We start from the raw sequence: 17,319 nt of genomic DNA, 5'->3' as shown, positions 1-17,319 counted from the left end.
CGAACCAAATTTCCCAAAGCAAAGGGAAACTTTATAGTTTTAACTGTTTAATTAAATTTAAAAATATGGGCAGGATTTTAATAAAATTCCCCGTCGAAAATCAGGTCCAATACTGAGGTTTAGTATTTTTTTTCTGCTCAAATCTTTTTCGCTTTTATTGCAGCCGTTTTATATAGTTTAAAATTTCTGTCTGCTAATGAAATTATTCAATAGTCGACGTAGCTGCTCCGGTAACGAATTCTGCTGGCGTGTGCAGAAACTACGTGTGATTCGTTTCAAGAAATGTATTTGAAAACACAATTATGCGTACACGCTCGGCATTATTTTAAAGAATTCTAAGGTAAATTTCGTGTCCGAGTTTCGTAATATAAGTGTATTTGCAACACGAGAACACGTGAATTTTCTTGTTACCGAGGTTAGATGTTGCACATCACTGGTGAGTACTAAATGACTCTCTCATTTTTTTTTGTTCAACGGTGAATGTCGAATAATAAGAATAGGAAAATTGTTGAGAAATATATTCACGTGTATATCTAAAGGTTGAAATATTAAATCAGTTGCAATTTTGGGAAAATTTCTAGGCTTTATTTAGAAAATTACATTGGTAGTATATTAATCTCCAGGGTATAATAATGAGTCCTGATATGATTGAAGAATGCGTCTCACATAAAACAAAGAGTCATTTTTTGTCCCTCGTAACTATATTCCCTGAAACTACAACGGTTTCCGTTTTCTGAGTTCTGTGTTACGTTTTTAAAGGTCGAACAGGTGCGAGGAAGGAACAAGTGTGTTTACTGCTGACTTAACAAATTTTTGAAAGCTTTTGTTGGGATACTTTAAGAAGATTCTTTCAAGTTCATGTTATAACTCAGTAACCGTGAATTGAAGATATTCCTTGAAATATTTTGTGACTAGCTTTTTGACGTGACAACTTCTAATAAATCGATGAACGCCGGCTGCACGCACGAAAAAGTGTCCCGTTACGTACATTGTCCCGTTACGCTGTGTCCCGTTACGCTCATTGTACGCTTGCGCCGCATCTATTATTTTCCACTCGACTGTTTATAAAGTGAAGTGAAAAGTTAATGTGGTTTTCATTGCTTATTACAACAACAATTTCGGCAATAAAGGTTAATTATTCATGCATTTGAAAATCTGATTACTAGTATAATTTCAAGTATTTATTATTTTATTATTGAAATAAAAATGATTCAATTTTATTCATAAAAGTATGCAATCATTTCATCAATGTTTTGTTATGATGTTGAAACGTTAATCTATCGTTCGTAAACCGACTTTACAGACAACCAATTTTTTTTAGTGAATTAAAGGATGTGTACATTCTACTCGAAGATTATGCACACTATGAAATGTCTCGTGAGGGCAATCGCACACGTCCCTGGTTTGGCCGAGCGGATCAGCTGTCGAGGGACAGATAGCCGGGGAACGCGAGACAGCGCAGTCGTCGATGACAAGGCTTCGGCGCGTAGCTCGGGTTGTGTCGGATTCTTGGAAAAGATGTGGCCGGGAATTGGAGAGGGGGAGGGTGTTGGCGACGGGAGGGCACGTTTTGTTATGCGTCCGCGAGCGAAAACAGCCAGCGGGAATGACTAAACGTCCCGGTCACGGCTAGGGGAACGGAGGAGGGGGTGTGTGAGAGAGAGAGTGTGAGTGTGTGTGTGTCAGTGGTTGGTCGCGACTCGAGCGGAAGACCACCAGAAAAAAAGGTTTGTCCGCGTCCGCGGAGGGCGCCTTTCCGCGGCGGTCGTCGGGCGACGTCGGGCGTCGCGCGGACCGCAGTCATGCCCGGGCTGCCGGGGTCGAGGCTCACCGCGCGTCGCGACGCCTCGCGGCGTCCTTTCGGTCGTTCCCCACCCTCCCGCGGTGCGAAGCGCAGCCCGTCGCGACGCCGCACTTTCGTCCGTCATCGCCATTTCGGGCGGAAGTGGTGCACTGCGGCGTGACGCGGCGAACCCACGCGTTTTATGATGTCCTGAGAAGAGGTTGTTACTATATCATCAAAATGATTTTAAGCATCTTATTGATGAGGAAGTCGTATGAAGTGTCTGACATGCGGTGGTCGATCCAGTGACGTAGTTGCTTGTGGCGACCCTTGTCTCGGAGCGGAGGGAGTGTGCGATCAGTGACGCCCTCCCCCCCTGGAGGGGCGGGGGGAGAGGATGGTGGCCCGCCGCTACGACGTGAACCCCAGCTCCGGGAAGCCCCGCCTCAGCAAGAGACCCTGTTGGCTGCGCGCGCCGCTGGCGGTCCTGTGCCCCGCGCTGCCGTGCCTGTACGTACACGGGGAAGATAACAATTATGTACTGGTACAAAAGATCCCTTTGGAAACCAGTTGCCAAGAAATAGTGTGTGTGTGAAGGTGCGATTACTATGCAGCGTCTGACGCAGCACGGCTGACGCGCGTGGATGGAGATTTCCTACAAAGCGTCTGTCGCCGTCCGGTGTTGTGGTAGTGAAAGGACGAGTGAGCGAGGTTTGAGTTAGGCAATTTTGAAAAATAATTCTACTGCAACGATGTGACGGGAATGCTAAAAAAAAAAAATACACTGATTGGACTGTGGAAGGCTGTTTTAAACATCTAATCAGTGGAGTCTTGTTAAAAAAAAAAAAAAAAAAAACACCGAAGCGACGAAGCATTTAGATTACATCAAAACACGATGAAACCATTGTCTAGTAGAGTTGCGAGTACTGACGGGTTCTCATGTTGCCGAACTGTGAACAGTACCTTTCCTCCGGCTGCGTGTACACTGGTCTCCGAACGGGCTGGCCGCGCGTGCAGCTGACGCACCATGGGAGACAGTTCCATGACATTCCCTTGCAGCAGTGTTCTGCGTCAGGCGCTGCATAGGAATCCCACCTTAATACTACAAGAAATATATTGCAACTTTGTACATACGAAATACTTTTTTCGAGATAATGCTCTATATTTCTTACGAAAATTAGCACATATTTTCATATTGTTTTTCATGCTTCATTCAAGCATTTTTTTTTTTAAATTTGGAAATGATAATCGAATTTCAATAATTTGGCTTTATTTTTTTCTCTGTTAATACTGGAAAGCCAATCAGAGAAAGGTTTTCAAATAATTGGAGGTACTAGGACAACACAAATCATGAATTCCCGGGTAGGAACCCGAAACCTGTATTCCCTCAAACACTATTTTGGAGTGATAGAATTGTTTTCATCCAAATGTACAACTGTACAAAAATCTTTATTCTTAAATTCATATTTCTGTTCCATTTACAAAAAAATATATATTCAATTTGGACTCTAAATTTGAGGCAGCGACTTATAGCATGGTCACACGGCACATGCTTAGGTAACCATATTTAAAACATTTACTTGATTGATAATAAAGTTCTTATCAGGTTACATGGCAGTAGATTTTTTACAGCTCGAATCGATCGCCATAATTATTATTATTTTCAGTGTTCATTAGTATAGGTGTTTTAAGTGCATGCTTGGATAAATAATACAACACAATTATTCTGTATTGACATTCACTTTCACGATACAAATCAGTTCGTATATTGTATTTACCTGTTACATTTTTCTGCTGCTGTACATTAGCTTCGGTCATCTTTTGTAGCTATTGTTTGTTAACGTGAAACCAGCCTATCACAATCAATTAGAGAATATATGTCTTTCTGTGGTTATTGGATGAAACTGTTCAGTTTGAATGAGAAATAACTCCGACGGGAACATTAGCGAGATACATTTAACCAGTTTCTGAGTCAAACATGTTCCAGTGAAGTATTTCAAAGTGCCATGTAACCTTGGCCTCATATATCTAACTTAAATGATATTACCTGAAAGTTCTACAAAAGTTAGTGATAGATTGATAGCTTCCAACAATATTAATCACTGCAGAAAATCATTTAACTTCCGTCACAGAAATTAAATGCTGAAATTCGCGTATTCAAGTGAAGCTTCCAAAACAAAATCTCAGATTTTCAGCAGTTCTGTCGATTTTAAATGTCGAATGTGGCCAGTGTATACTTATCGTCAGCATGAAGACATGTGAGGCTGAATGCTTTCCTTTTTTTGACATGGTTTTTTATTTATTTCGGTCAAGGAGATTATTAAAGATAAATTGAGTAAGGAATTAGCCATGCACGGAAAGTAACCGTTCCAAAATGTACCTGTCATTTCGGGGAACTGTGGAAAATCAAATAAGGGCTCGAATGGGGCAATAGGGAATGTAATCACGATGTTTAACAATTGCAAGACTCCGCTTGGTTGCCTTAAGGCTTGGGTTATATATATATATATATATATATATATATATATATATATATATATATATATATATATGACTACTTTGTTTTTCACTGAAAGGATTGGTACGAAGGGATCCCTGATATCGTATCAGATGCAATTGGAAACCCACTTGACTGCGCATAAATTAAATCATGCCTAGGGATTGGATCGGTCCGTAACCCTGTCTTCGCCACGTAAATACGACGTCATGGCGGTCAGAGCCTTCACAGCCAGTTATCAAAACAAGAGGCTCCTCGCAAAGATATATATATATATTTTTAAATAAACAGTTTAATTTTTTTTTTTGCATTTGTGTAGATTTGGCTAGGCAGGAATCTTGGTAAATTCACGAAAATCGTTGTATATATACTGTGAACATAAACTCATAAGAATCATTCTGGATATTTAACAAAACCTGCTTTTTTTTAATTTAATTTGGCTGCCCGCTTTGAAGCACGTGATTGGTTGTGGTTTTCTGACTCATGTTAGCTCTTTGCTGGAACATAAACTTACTATTGGCATCTGAAATTTCCATCTTATTGTGAGTAAAATTATTGACTACGTAAACCTGAAGAACGTATGCTTGAATATCGTTAGCAAATGACTATTTATTAGGTATTTTGATTCGTAATTCAGGTTGATTAATATTTTAATAAAATATTATATTTGTAACAGTTACGGAATTACGATTTTGCCGCTACAAATTCAAGACCATGATATTATATTTTTATAGAACGTCTGGATTGTTTTTAAAAAAAAAATAGATTAAAAAAAATAACTGTTGGAATTTTGGTATTCTGGGAACCTATTGATGTTCACCTGAAGGAGAGTGCGTGGAAATAAAAACTGTAAGAAAATGAATATCGTAGATTGACGTAAATGACGGTGTTTTCTGACTAAAAACACGCGGCCTTCTGCTGCCAGCGAACTTTGTAAACATGACGCTACTGATATCAGGGAGCATTTTGCCAACGTCCCATATTACATTCTTCTGGGTAGCCTGTAGCAAATCGTACAGTATCAGGTTCAAGAACGCAGCCATGTTTTGATGGGATCTTATCCCTCTTTACGAGTCACTCTCAGATGGCGAGGCGGGTTCAAGTAGCGTTTTCGGACGGAACGAGGCAAGGGTTGGAGATTTTCTTCCTCTTCTTGTTCGTATTCTTCGACATCCCTCCGCGACCTTTAGCTGAACGCGAGCGGACGTATAAGTCCCGGGAGGGGAGCGACCCTCGCATTGCCCGACTTGGGCGTTCATAACCCAGCCTTGCTTCGTTCATCTCGCCCTTATGGCCCCGTGCGGACGGATAATTGAACGCCGCCGAACGAGGCCAGCGCATCGGCCGACGTGTGCGCCTCTACGCCTCACTACTCGAGATCGGGTTTCGGAACGCATCTCGCACGTGTTAACGTGATAAGCGCCGCTCGCACTGTAGGTTGTGCTGCGGGCGACGACATTGCCCTGACAAACTTGGAAGATTAGTAGACAGCCCGAAATAAAGTTCGCAATCCACTTTATTTTATTTATTTGGATTTCTTTTTATTACCGTTCTAAGACCACATAAGTTTCTACAAATTATGATAGTGGACGCGTTTGCTTCTATTGAGAACGAATGTGATTCGTGTGCTGACGGAAGTCATACTTCTGGAAGAAACAGGACCAATCACGAAACCCGAACGTTCTCTAAATCTGTTTACGGATTAACCACTGCCTTTGTTATGGTCGTGTACTTTCTAGATATGAAACCGATTAAATCACTGCAAATCAGAGACATCTGAACACGAATACCTAATAGGTTAAAGGTGAGGCCACACAGAAAGATATGTTTGCTATGTTCGCTGCGACAGGTGGCCACACAGAATAGTCTAGTTCGCGATGTAGGAGAGTCTCATGCCGTGGGATTCGAGTGATGATTCAGACTATTATGATTGTCTGTCGTCTCTCACAGTATGTAAACATAAAAAGAAATGGTTTTAATGAAGTTAATCCAAAAATAAAATAATTTGAAGAATTTCATAATTTGATGAAGCAGTTGCGTGTAAGAACGGAACCAAATTTATGGGTTATTTCAGAATAAATACAACTCATTTTGATAGCATTCCCTTGAAATAAAATCCCAGGCATTGTCCTGCATATTCTGTCTTTTATATTCTTTCATCGATTTATTCCATAAAAATTTATATTTTCGTACTTCTTCGATGAACTTTTCCGTCGACATGACTATTTAAGACACAAAAATAAGAGAAGCAAAACTTTATAAAAAAGCAAACGCAGTTGTTATAGCCCGATCCCGCGCGAAAACAGATGTCGGATTTATTATCTGTGCATGCGCGAAGTCGGCGATGTTTATAAAAATAGCCGATAACCAAACACCCGGCGACATCCCCAGGATCGCCAACATAGCGAACATAGTAAACATAGCGAGTATAGCGCTCTGTGTGGCCAAAGTTCAAGTGGCATAAATTTTTTTTGGAGTTATTCAATTTTTTTTTGTCGGGTAAAAAAACTTTTGATAGAAGCTGAACAATTTTTTATTTACTATTTAGGGTAAGATTCATTTCACTATTTCAATTATTTATTTTAAATTCCCTTCCTCTGATGAATGAAAAATAATGTTATATTCAGAAAACCCTAGAACGCCAAATGTCATATCTATATCGGCTAAACCGACGTAAGTGACAATGAAAAAGTCTCAATCTTTTCTGGTAATTTTAAATGTTTATTACTGTAATTTTACAATAATAATCATTGTATAAGTATATTGTCGTGTATTTTATTTTTTTGAACACAAAGCTATTTCAAATGATTAATTCTTTGAAGAATGTTCGATTAACTTCCTCCGAATACGACAGCATCTGCTGCAGATCCCTTTATTCTCAACTGACAAGTTGTTTTGATGCGGTTTTGATGGTAAAACCAAGCCCTTGATTATATTAGTGTTAACCCTTTCCTTGAAAACCTTTCAGGTGCTCCATGCTTAAAGTTTATTAAACATTGTTCTCGTCTGAAACAATTTTCTTATAAGACGAACCGTTGTTGAAGGGGGTTGAAAAAATAGGGGTAGAATATAAAAAAATCATAATTTCTCTACCATGTACACTTTTAAACAAGTTCTTATTTATTGAAATAGGTACCTTAAAATATTATCTACATCTTTCGTGTGAAATAATTGTTTATACGACCAACCAACTGCAAAGGGTTGAAATAACAAGGGTTGAAAGACAAAAATATCTGAAACTATAGTAGGTAGGTATACTATAAAATCCGTTATAATTTATTGTAAAAATTCTTCACAATAGGCGTATCTAATTGCGCTGAATTTTTTTGAATGAAACTTTTACCATTAAACCAGAGGTATACATAAAATAAAGATAAACTTCCTTACTATGAAATTCGTTAGAATTTATCTTAAACGTTGTCCAAAGCTAATTTTTATACTAGCACATATTTTTGTTGAAAAATAGCGTTTTAAGGTTAAAAAGCTCATAACTACCGTAGTAGGAATAATATGAAATTCGTTCTGAGCTATTCAATGCTGGATGCATTGAGCTAAAAACATTCGTAACCTTTTCGCTGCATGAAATATGAGAAAATATTTTATCGATCATTTTGGATTATTGGAGAATGTATAATTAAGTTCTTAAAAGTTCCAGAAATTTATAGAATTTTCCGGAACATTTCCATAAGAAATAGTTACTTCGAAATCTACCTACGTCTGCAGGCAGTGCTGAAAGGGATTTTTTTTAATGAGAACGTCCTTGGTACATATGTTTATAGCTTCGAATCGCTGCGAAAGGTTCTGGGCTTAAATTTTTCGGTACATTAGCATGAACATAGTTTCTATGAACTTGGTTGTAGAATAAAAATATTTAAATGACCAGTTTGAGTACGATTTGAGTTACGAAAACTGTTTCATATAAAGAATAACTTAAACTGTAACATAACTCGTAGAACGTACAATGGTTGCTGCCACATTCGGATTGAACATTTTCGTGCGGGCAAATTTATCGCCAGTGTTTTCACTCTGGTTCGCTAACTTGCTGTTGAGTCAGCTAGGTGGCAATAGATTCCTCATGCGTGCAAACTTTTCATCCTCTTGGAACACGTGACGATTTTTGAGGAAAGGAGTTTAAAATAAATGACCTTGGATCCATATTTTAGCAGCTAACACGTGCAAGAAATTCTTTCAGGCGTTTTGGAAACTTTAGAAATGAAGTTTAAATTATAAAATTCAAACAAATGGAACTTAAATTTCTTTCGGAAGTTCTCTGGCTTTGCTAATTTCTGTTTTACACGAAATTATTGCATGTGTTAGTTGCATTACACAATAAAATTTATTTACCACACAAATGTATTAAAACTATATTGTTTTACGCTAATTAAAGTATTCAGCACATTCTACTTGTTTTATACTATGTAAGATAAAAAATACTAAGTTTTACATCAAAATTTTGACGGACCGAAACAAAATTCACACGACACAATTTTCAGCTTGTAAAGGACGTGTGCTAACTACCATGAGAGGAAGTGGGATTAAATATACTTGCAAAATATAGTTGATGTTCACTTTATGATTGGTTAGTTCGCTTGCAAACTGTCTCTGCGGGAAAGCACTAGACGGTTCAAAGCATTGTCGTATATTCAAGAGCCAATGTTTCTGTGACTTAGTATCGAAACAAAACTATACATTTATTACACTCGTACAGCATCGTCACGGGCACATTATGAACAAAGTACTGTTTTTTTAAGGTTTTGTGTACCTACGTACGCGCGTTAGAAGTTATACTTCTGGGCTATTATTAATAAATTAAGTAAAACATAAAGTTAACATCAAAAGGAAGAGATATCAAAGGGTTCGTCACATTAAAGAGAACCAACAAATGGGCAAATATCATAGACGATATGTTTATTAAACACAATTTTCTCAGCTAGTAAATTATAAACAAACCTGAAGATATCCAAATTAAAGAAACTGTGTTCGATGGTTTCAACCTTAAATAAAATAAATACGCTCTTGCTATTAGTAAAAATTTAAAAAAATTAAGAGCACACATATTTTTCAATTCGTCAGTTATATTTTTTGATTCCTTATAAAATAAACCACGTTCTACGTTGTATCATCTTGCGTTTGAACACAACTGGACGAAGCGCGCGGGCGCATTGGACTTCATCCTGTTATGTTTGCGTTGTATGTCGAGCGCGCGCATTCGTTGCTAATATTTCCATCCTCGACGCAACGTTAGTTACACTTTCAGAGTACGTAATTTGTTTTCCATCGTATTTATAATACTATATTTCTTGATGCCTTTAATCCTAACCTTGCAGGCCACGTCTCCGGCGGAAGGCCACAGAGGTCGAGAGGTCAGATCACTCGCCGCCCAAGTTTGGGTTCGATTCCTGGCGGGGCTTGAACCAGGTTTTCCGCGAGTGGGAAACTTGGCGGACGTTGCCGTTCAACCGATGTGATTTTTTTTTCCCGGTGCCGCACGCCGTTGTGGGCAGAACTCTAGGGGTTAATACACCATTTACAAACCGTTCAATAGTGTCTGATTACGAATAGCATTTAAGAGCCACTGCATTTGTCCATGTCAATTTAGTTCCACGGTTTCGTACATAACATGTGTATTTTAACAGTGAAAAAGGCTGAAAAGGGTGTTTTTCACGGACATTTTTACGCGTGAGAAATTCTACACACAGTATTTGTAAATGGTATAGGGAATTGCAAAGAAGTTTATAGCTTTAATTCCAAAATAAAATGATAGGGTCGCCGCTTAAAGTCCCATAGAGGCGTGTTACCGATACGAGGATGCACGCCAGAGGCGTAGAGGCTGAGAGGCGAGAGATGCGCGAGCCAGTGTAGCCCTTAAGGGCTCGCTCCAAAAAGTTTGAGTTTTGCAATAAATTAAATTCTCCTTATTTGTACAACCCAAAAAACGTTAAAAATGTAACTTTGGCAGCCAATTATGCAAAACTTATGCGCTGTATATATATATATTTCCATTTCGTGAAAGCTAAACAATTGAAAAAGTCTACAAGTTTATCTGTAATTACTAGAGACCTGCAAAATTCGCGGATTCATTCGGTGATAGGCTAGAATTCAAACACATATACCTCTTAGATAATTTTGCTATTGGCTTACTGTTCATCTGGACGAATCTCAACCAGTTATAAACCCTCAATCAAAGAAGGATCGAATCACAGACAAACCAGCTGAGACGACTTACAAGTCGGCAGCCAATGAACTTGCGTTATTTGCCCGAGTGTACAGGGGTATGTGCAGTCTATCCTGAAGGCCATCGAAACCGCGAATTTTGCAGGTCTCTAGTAATTACTGTAAATATAAAATCTTGACCTGAAATGGGAGGCACCCCCTTAACGCCACAGCGCTTAGAGAGCTCGTGCGGCCACTTTAAGGCTCCGCTCACATCACTTAACCTCTCAACGTCTCTGATGACCACGCTGTAGACAAGACTTGAACTCACATCCGTTCGTTAGTACTCGGTGCTAATTGACCGATCTGGTCGGCTGTTCGCTGCAACTTGCACAGCCCGGCGGCACGGAAGTCGTCAGGGACACGGAAAAGTTTTGGCGTCTTTAAATGGATTCATCCTTGAATCGTGCGAAAGCGGCTTAACCAAAGAAGGCTCTCGTGCTAGAATATTTTAAGCAGAAGTGCATCTGAAATCATGACGCTAGTTTTTTTTAATTTACTGGCGACTTGAAACAGAAACTCGTACTTCGTAAGCCCGCTCTTCGCCTGAGACAAATGTCGGTTCCGGAGTCAACAGAAATGAAATTTATCTCGTCCTTAGGTCCGATGCAGCGTATTTGGAATACACGTTTTTTTCGGTAAACTACATTGTAATTCAGAGTTTTTACGTGCATAAAGAAAACACACGCAGAAGCGTACGAGGGATTTAATTTCGTGGCGGGAGTATATAACCTCTTTGCCTAAGGTTTGATTTCAAATTCCTTCCTTTTGTTGATAAGAATATAATTTTTTTTTTTAGGATTAATTTGAATATTGGGAGAGGGTATATATTCTGCCCCCCAACCTCCCTCCCCCCTTGCATGCCTAAACTCCTGCACACGCGTCATTAAACCAAGAGACCAAGAAATGTAATTTGTCTGTTGCGCGTACACAATTTAATTTAATTAAAAAACTTATTTTAAATTTGGTCCATATTAACAATGCATGATGCGATACCTGTAAAACTATAGGATGGAGTGCTAGTTCAAACTCTCGTACAGACTTTCAACCTGTGACGTGGTAGGGTGCGCCGTGCGAAGTCCCCATGTTGCATACTGCGCAGCTGAAAAGACCGCACGTCTATCTTGTGTATATAGAGATCGGGCCTCCGACGGCGAGCGTCGCTATTGGCTGTTCGCCTACTTTTCCGGCAGGCCGATGCCTCACAGGCAATAATAATCTCACACAAGAGCTTTTGCCCGAACGAACGATAAGCGCGGATGTTGACCTTTCGCTTATTTGTTTGCAATGGTCATCCAAAAAAAAAAAGTTGTAGATAAGCATTTACTCTCACCCCTCACCGCCAGCTTCCTAGAGGGGGGAGAGGGGTACACGCCCTCTTTGGTCAGTGGACTGATAAGGGGAGGAGCTTGGTATCTCCTTGGAGCGAGCGGCGCGCCGGCTCTGTGCAGGAAGAGATGCCTCCAGGGAAGGGCGAAGAAGAGTTGTGCGCCGGACTTCCACCTTCGAAAGTCGGGCCCTGAATTGAAAGTCACGTGTTCACGCCGCTGCGGGAAAATTCCCGAAATCGTCGGCATCGGCTGCTAGTGAACCAACGTCTCTGTGGTGTGCCGGGCACGCGAGCTAAAGATAGCGCGCGTCGCGCTCTCCGAGAAAAGCTGAGGTGAATAGTTCATAGTTCGAAGTTTGGTCGGTCGAGTCTTTTAAAACCCCCGGCAACAGAAGATCGGAAGCGTAGATAGGGGGGAGAAACTTTTCCACTTTCCTCCCGGCGCGCCAGGCGAGGAGGGTCGTCGGCGCTGCTGCGGCCATGTTCAACTACGTGGAGGTGCTGCACAGGAGGCCCCGTCTGACGAGGACGTGAGTCCACCTCTGTCTTTCCCGTCCGGGTTACAAGTCCCCGGCCGCGGGAACATTTGGAGGTCTCGTCATCGTCTTGCATGTGGCCAGCGTGGTCTGGGGACGCACCACAACGCCGAAATGCCACAACGCCGAAATGCCAAATTGACCACAACGCCGACAGCAAGAGAACTGCTGTGTACCACAACGCCGAAATACACTAACGCCGAAAAGTGTCATTGCAGGACTGCCACAAAGGTTAGGTTAGGTTAGACTAGGTTATGTTAGACTAGGTTAGGCTAGACTAGGCTAGGTTTGGCTAGGTTAGTCTAGGCTAGGATAGGCTAGGTTAAGTTAGGTTAGGTTATATTACGCTAGGTTAGGTAAGGTTAGGTTTGATTGTGGTATTTCCCGTTAAGGTACATTTAAGAAACACACACAAATTCATTCAGTTGTTATTTCGGCGTTGTGGTACACAACAGTTTTCTAGCAGTCGGTTTTGTCGTCAATTTTGACACTAGGCGTTATGGTATTTCGGCATTGTGGTAACGACCCGCGTGGTCTCAGTCATGTTGCCGCGTTGCCGTGTGCCGAATATCAAGCTTATTTTTTTTTTATTTCGAATCTAACTTTATTACAAAAAGAAAATTATCCAATTACTAATACTTAATTCGATTGGCAAGAGCGGAGAACAGTTTTCTTACATCCTAGGCTCATCACTGACTGATTCTCTAACGCTGTGTGAATTCTGTTTTTATGCGCTTTCAGTGTAACATGTTCCATTGCTCTTTGCTAACGTGTTCCTCCTAGCATCGCTGTCGAGTCCGTGACGCATAGATATGAGTCGGGGGGGGGGAGCATAGCGTCGTATTTTGACGAGGCCGATAGTTTCAGCATTTTGCAGCGATAAAGTAGCGAGCTGTGGCTTAGTTTGCCACGTTTTGGCAGCGTGTATCTGTTTAATATAATTAAAGTTGTTGGCCACCACTATTGTGTCCAGCGCTAATGATGGAATTAAATTTATCGCGAATAGATGTTAAGGCAAATTTGAATTGTAGCATGATAATGTTTGTTTGCGAATTCTATTAAATTGAGCACCTTCATCAGAGACAATTAACACGTAGTGTAGTTTTTCAAGATTTTCTTCAGTAAAAACATTTTTTATGTCAACTTATTTTATCAGTTCATATATATAAGCTATATATATGAGAAATAAGTTTAATTGAATTATTACTAAATATTTCGTGCGTATTAAAGTGTTTGTTGTATTCATCAGTTTTCAATGGGTGCACCTGCGCCTTACAACTAACTAGTTTTTATTATAGTCTAAACTCATGGTTTCGTAATTGTAATGTATTTTTCACATATTATGTTTTAAATATTACAAGAACTCTCAAATAATCGTTAGTTCTATTTTTTTTTTGTTGCAGCGGTCATAAAATTTGCTTACTATTCGCTTGTTTTCAACGTATTAAAACATTTTACTGATTGCTGTACATTTAGAAATAGAGTACAGTGGACTCTCAACTTCAGACTCTATAGTTACACGAGATTGTATGCAACGACTTCACTCAACTTCGAATATAATCGAAAATTCGTTATTTTTAAGTGCAAGCACTTTAAATCTAATGTACTTGTATTAACTTAGTTGCAGCGATGGGTTCAGAATCCACAAGTAATCTTTGGGTTCCGTCAGTTTTAAGCCTATTTTTCGCACAACCTCATCAGTCAATATATATATATATATATATGCTAGTAATTGTATTTGTCGTAATTCAGCTAGTAATAGTATGGGTATTTTTATATATACATATACACGGGGACGCAAATCGGTAGGCATCGCAAGGAATTTTGGTTGGGTGGGGGGGAGGTTGTTTCGCGCGGCCCGAGAGTTTTGGGCATAGGTTTTAACCGCCACATGTCATCTCTGAATAAGTTGCTTGTGTATATTATTCACTGCCCATATTTTGGTATATAAGCAGAAAAAATATATACAGAAAATTGTCCATATAACACTTTGACGTTTACGTTTATAACTCCGTTTCACCGTCACGATTTTGTAAGCGTAAGCGGGTCCTTTCAGGAAGGGGCGTGATAATTTAAAGGGGGTCCAGACCCCCTGGATCCACCGGGATCTACGCCCATATATATACACACACTATTAGGTACTAGCTGAAGTCTCCGGTGTTGCCCGAACCTAACACATCTTGAAGAGACTCTGTTGGTGCGATGTTTATGTATGTATATATATATATATATACTCATACATATATATAAGGGAATGGCGACGAGTTTGTTTGTAAAATCTGAAAACGCCTCAACCGAATTAAAAAAAATTTTAAGAGTTTACAACACTTGTAACTAAAACCGTAGTAGAGCGACAAAGTTTTTTTTTACTTACGCTGATAAGTTGTAAGATAATTACCGCGTGGCGCTGGCATAGCCACGCGATTCGGCACTTGGTGCACAAGTGCGTTCGAAACATGATAGTTTATATACCTTACATATAAACTATATTCACTTAAAATATAGAAGCATATAAAGTGAAAATAATTTTTGGGGCCTGAATCCAGTCCCTCGGTAATTATCTTTGCCGCTATGGACACAGTATTGGTTAAATAATTTTGAATTTGAAGGTCGGATCGAAAAACAAAAGTAGTTGTAACTCGACAGTTATATAAATATAAATGTTTATAGTAATTATTGATAGAAAAATTTCTCTGTTAAATAAAAAAAAAATATCAATCCAAAAATAGCCGGGCACCACACCTTCTAGTCAAAAGTACAGTAAATAATGGGGAAAACAATTAATGAATAAATACTTTTCATGTTATTGACAAGTTATTTTCTTGTTGGTAAGGTTGTATATGGATATTCAAGAATAAATAATGGGCACGTTAAAAAAATAAACAACAAACAGTTCTGCGTTTAAGATTGTGGGTTCACCAAAAATATTTAGCGTGCTAATTTTTTGTTGAAGGAAAAAAAAATTAATTCAGAAATTTTCTGGTGTTAATTTTTTTTATGTGGTTTGAAATCTTACGTTAAGGATATATCTTCCAATCCATCTTAAGGCATCCAGTAGCATGTGCAATCAATTTTGTTCTGTAATGATTAGTAACACCCATAGCTGCTGCACCTACTAACCAGACCCTCCTCCAATCACAGCTCGGCTGCGAGCGGCTCCACACGAGTACTCTTGCCAGTTGTTTGATAGCTCTTTAAGATGGCTGCCGACATGGCGTGCCGAAACTTGGGCCCACAACCCGGCAGTCGAGTTTGTCGTTGCTTCGTGCGCGCAAGTACAGTCCGCGGTGCTGGTTAATGCGGCGCCGGCGGTGAGTTGGTTGTTCATGGGGGGTGCGGGGGGTGGGAGGGTGTTCGCCGCGGGTCGTTCATGCGAATGAACTCGCGGGCCTGTGGATCGATCACCGAGCAGCAGGCACTGCACCGGGTGCGGCCTAGAAGGGGTGTGGTTTAAAGAGGGGGGAGGGAGGTACTTGCCAGGGCCATTAAGGTGGGTTTACGATTGAAACTTAAGAATTAAGAATTAAGACTTAGTCGTGTACTTACCATATGACTCTATGTAAACTAGTGGAATGGTTTATGATTGTCGTGTGTGAATTTTGACGGGTCGTGTGCGAACCATATGATGACTTAAGACTTGAGGGAAGCGACCAATCACAACAAACCGGAACCTTTCAGCCGGAAGTTTATGTCTTGGTATTGTACCGAGCGAGGCAGTATTTTTGGTTAGAATTCTTATATTTGTGATTTGTAATCATCATCCATTTCGAAAAATAGGTATCCCATTTGTCAATAACATATTTCAAACCTGTTTCTCCATTTCGAACAATGGCCGACCATGTGTTTTGTGCTGTGATTGGTTGGAATTAACGACTTCCATGTCAATCATAAACTGGAAAATGTAGTTTTGACTTAATCGTGTGCTCGATGTTAAGTTATAATTCTTAAGGAATTCAATCGTAAACCCAACTTTACGCTCTTTCCCATTACCCCTCTCTACCTGCGCAGACACAGTTTCGAAGATGGTTGAGGGTTGTTGCAAACAAAATGCGTGCGGGAAGAGCTGTTGTGACACTGATGTAGCAGTGTGTCTGGTAGGCGGCTCAATTCTAAATGTTTTATTTCTCCCCCCCCCCCCCCCTTCCCCCTCACCGATGCCACTCCCAACCCTGCAATATCGTCTGTGAAAATCATAGCACAGAAAAAAAATATCTCAGTTTAACATTCAAGAATTAATTTTTAATTTGTAAGATATATCGTGAAATACGTGACCAGTAAATGCTTCGACCCACGCCACTCGCGAGTGGTGAAGGTATAATTTGTTTCTCCCATCGAGGTCTTGGTGTCAGTGTGTCTGTCATTGGTGGACTTCCAGAGTACCATTATTTATCTTAAACGGCAGTTTTACCACTTTTCGATGAACACGCAGAGCTCATTAATTTTAGTGAGTTTGTCTGGTTTAATGTGGGATATGACTTTTACGTAGGGCCATGTATTTTTCGCGAAAATATTTCCAAATCAGCTGTGTTTTAAACCTTTGTAGCATTGTCGGCAGGGAGCAAATCTATTGGATTTGCTTGGGTAGGGCGGGGGAGAGGGGTCGCGCGGCCCGAGAGTTTTGCACGTGGGTTTTAACGGACACAAGTCATCGTAGTGTGTCTGTATATTGTATACCGTCCATATTTTGGTCTTTATCCATGCAACAAGCAGAAAACTTTAAAATATAGGCCTACATAAAATTTTCCATAAATCATTGTTTCGACGTTTACGTTTATCAACCCCGTTTCACACAGTCACGATTTTTAAAGCGTAAGCTTGGCCCCCTCAGTGAGGGGCTTCTTGAATTCCGGTGGGGGGGGGGGGGGGTGAGCTGGGTTTCTTTCAATTTTACGTCTACTGTCATCCCACCAATCACAGCCATCCAGTGCGGAAGAAAACGCGTCCTGAATGGCCATGCCAA

At 40.1% G+C, this 17,319-nt stretch overlaps 1 protein-coding gene across 2 annotated transcripts in view; it reads left to right on the top strand.

The window, feature by feature from the left end:
* LOC134531781 (nuclear receptor coactivator 7) overlaps nt 1-17,319 on the top strand; it is a 667,626-nt gene that overhangs the window by 225,543 nt on the left and 424,764 nt on the right. Inside the window, exon 1 of one of the 2 annotated variants that reach the window (XM_063367693.1) lies at nt 1,936-2,293. The exons of the other annotated variant lie outside the window; for it this stretch is intronic. Coding sequence (XP_063223763.1) covers nt 2,181-2,293 — 113 coding nt within the window. The 5' untranslated portion in view covers nt 1,936-2,180. Of the gene's footprint in view, nt 1-1,935; nt 2,294-17,319 lie in introns of those variants that run through there. 2 annotated transcript variants of the gene reach the window in all.

The sequence above is a fragment of the Bacillus rossius genome, chromosome 5, assembly GCF_032445375.1.
Source record: "Bacillus rossius redtenbacheri isolate Brsri chromosome 5, Brsri_v3, whole genome shotgun sequence".
NCBI lineage: Eukaryota > Metazoa > Arthropoda > Insecta > Phasmatodea > Bacillidae > Bacillus > Bacillus rossius.
Note: the sequence above shows the minus strand (reverse complement) of the source record. Positions and strands in the feature narration are given on the sequence as shown.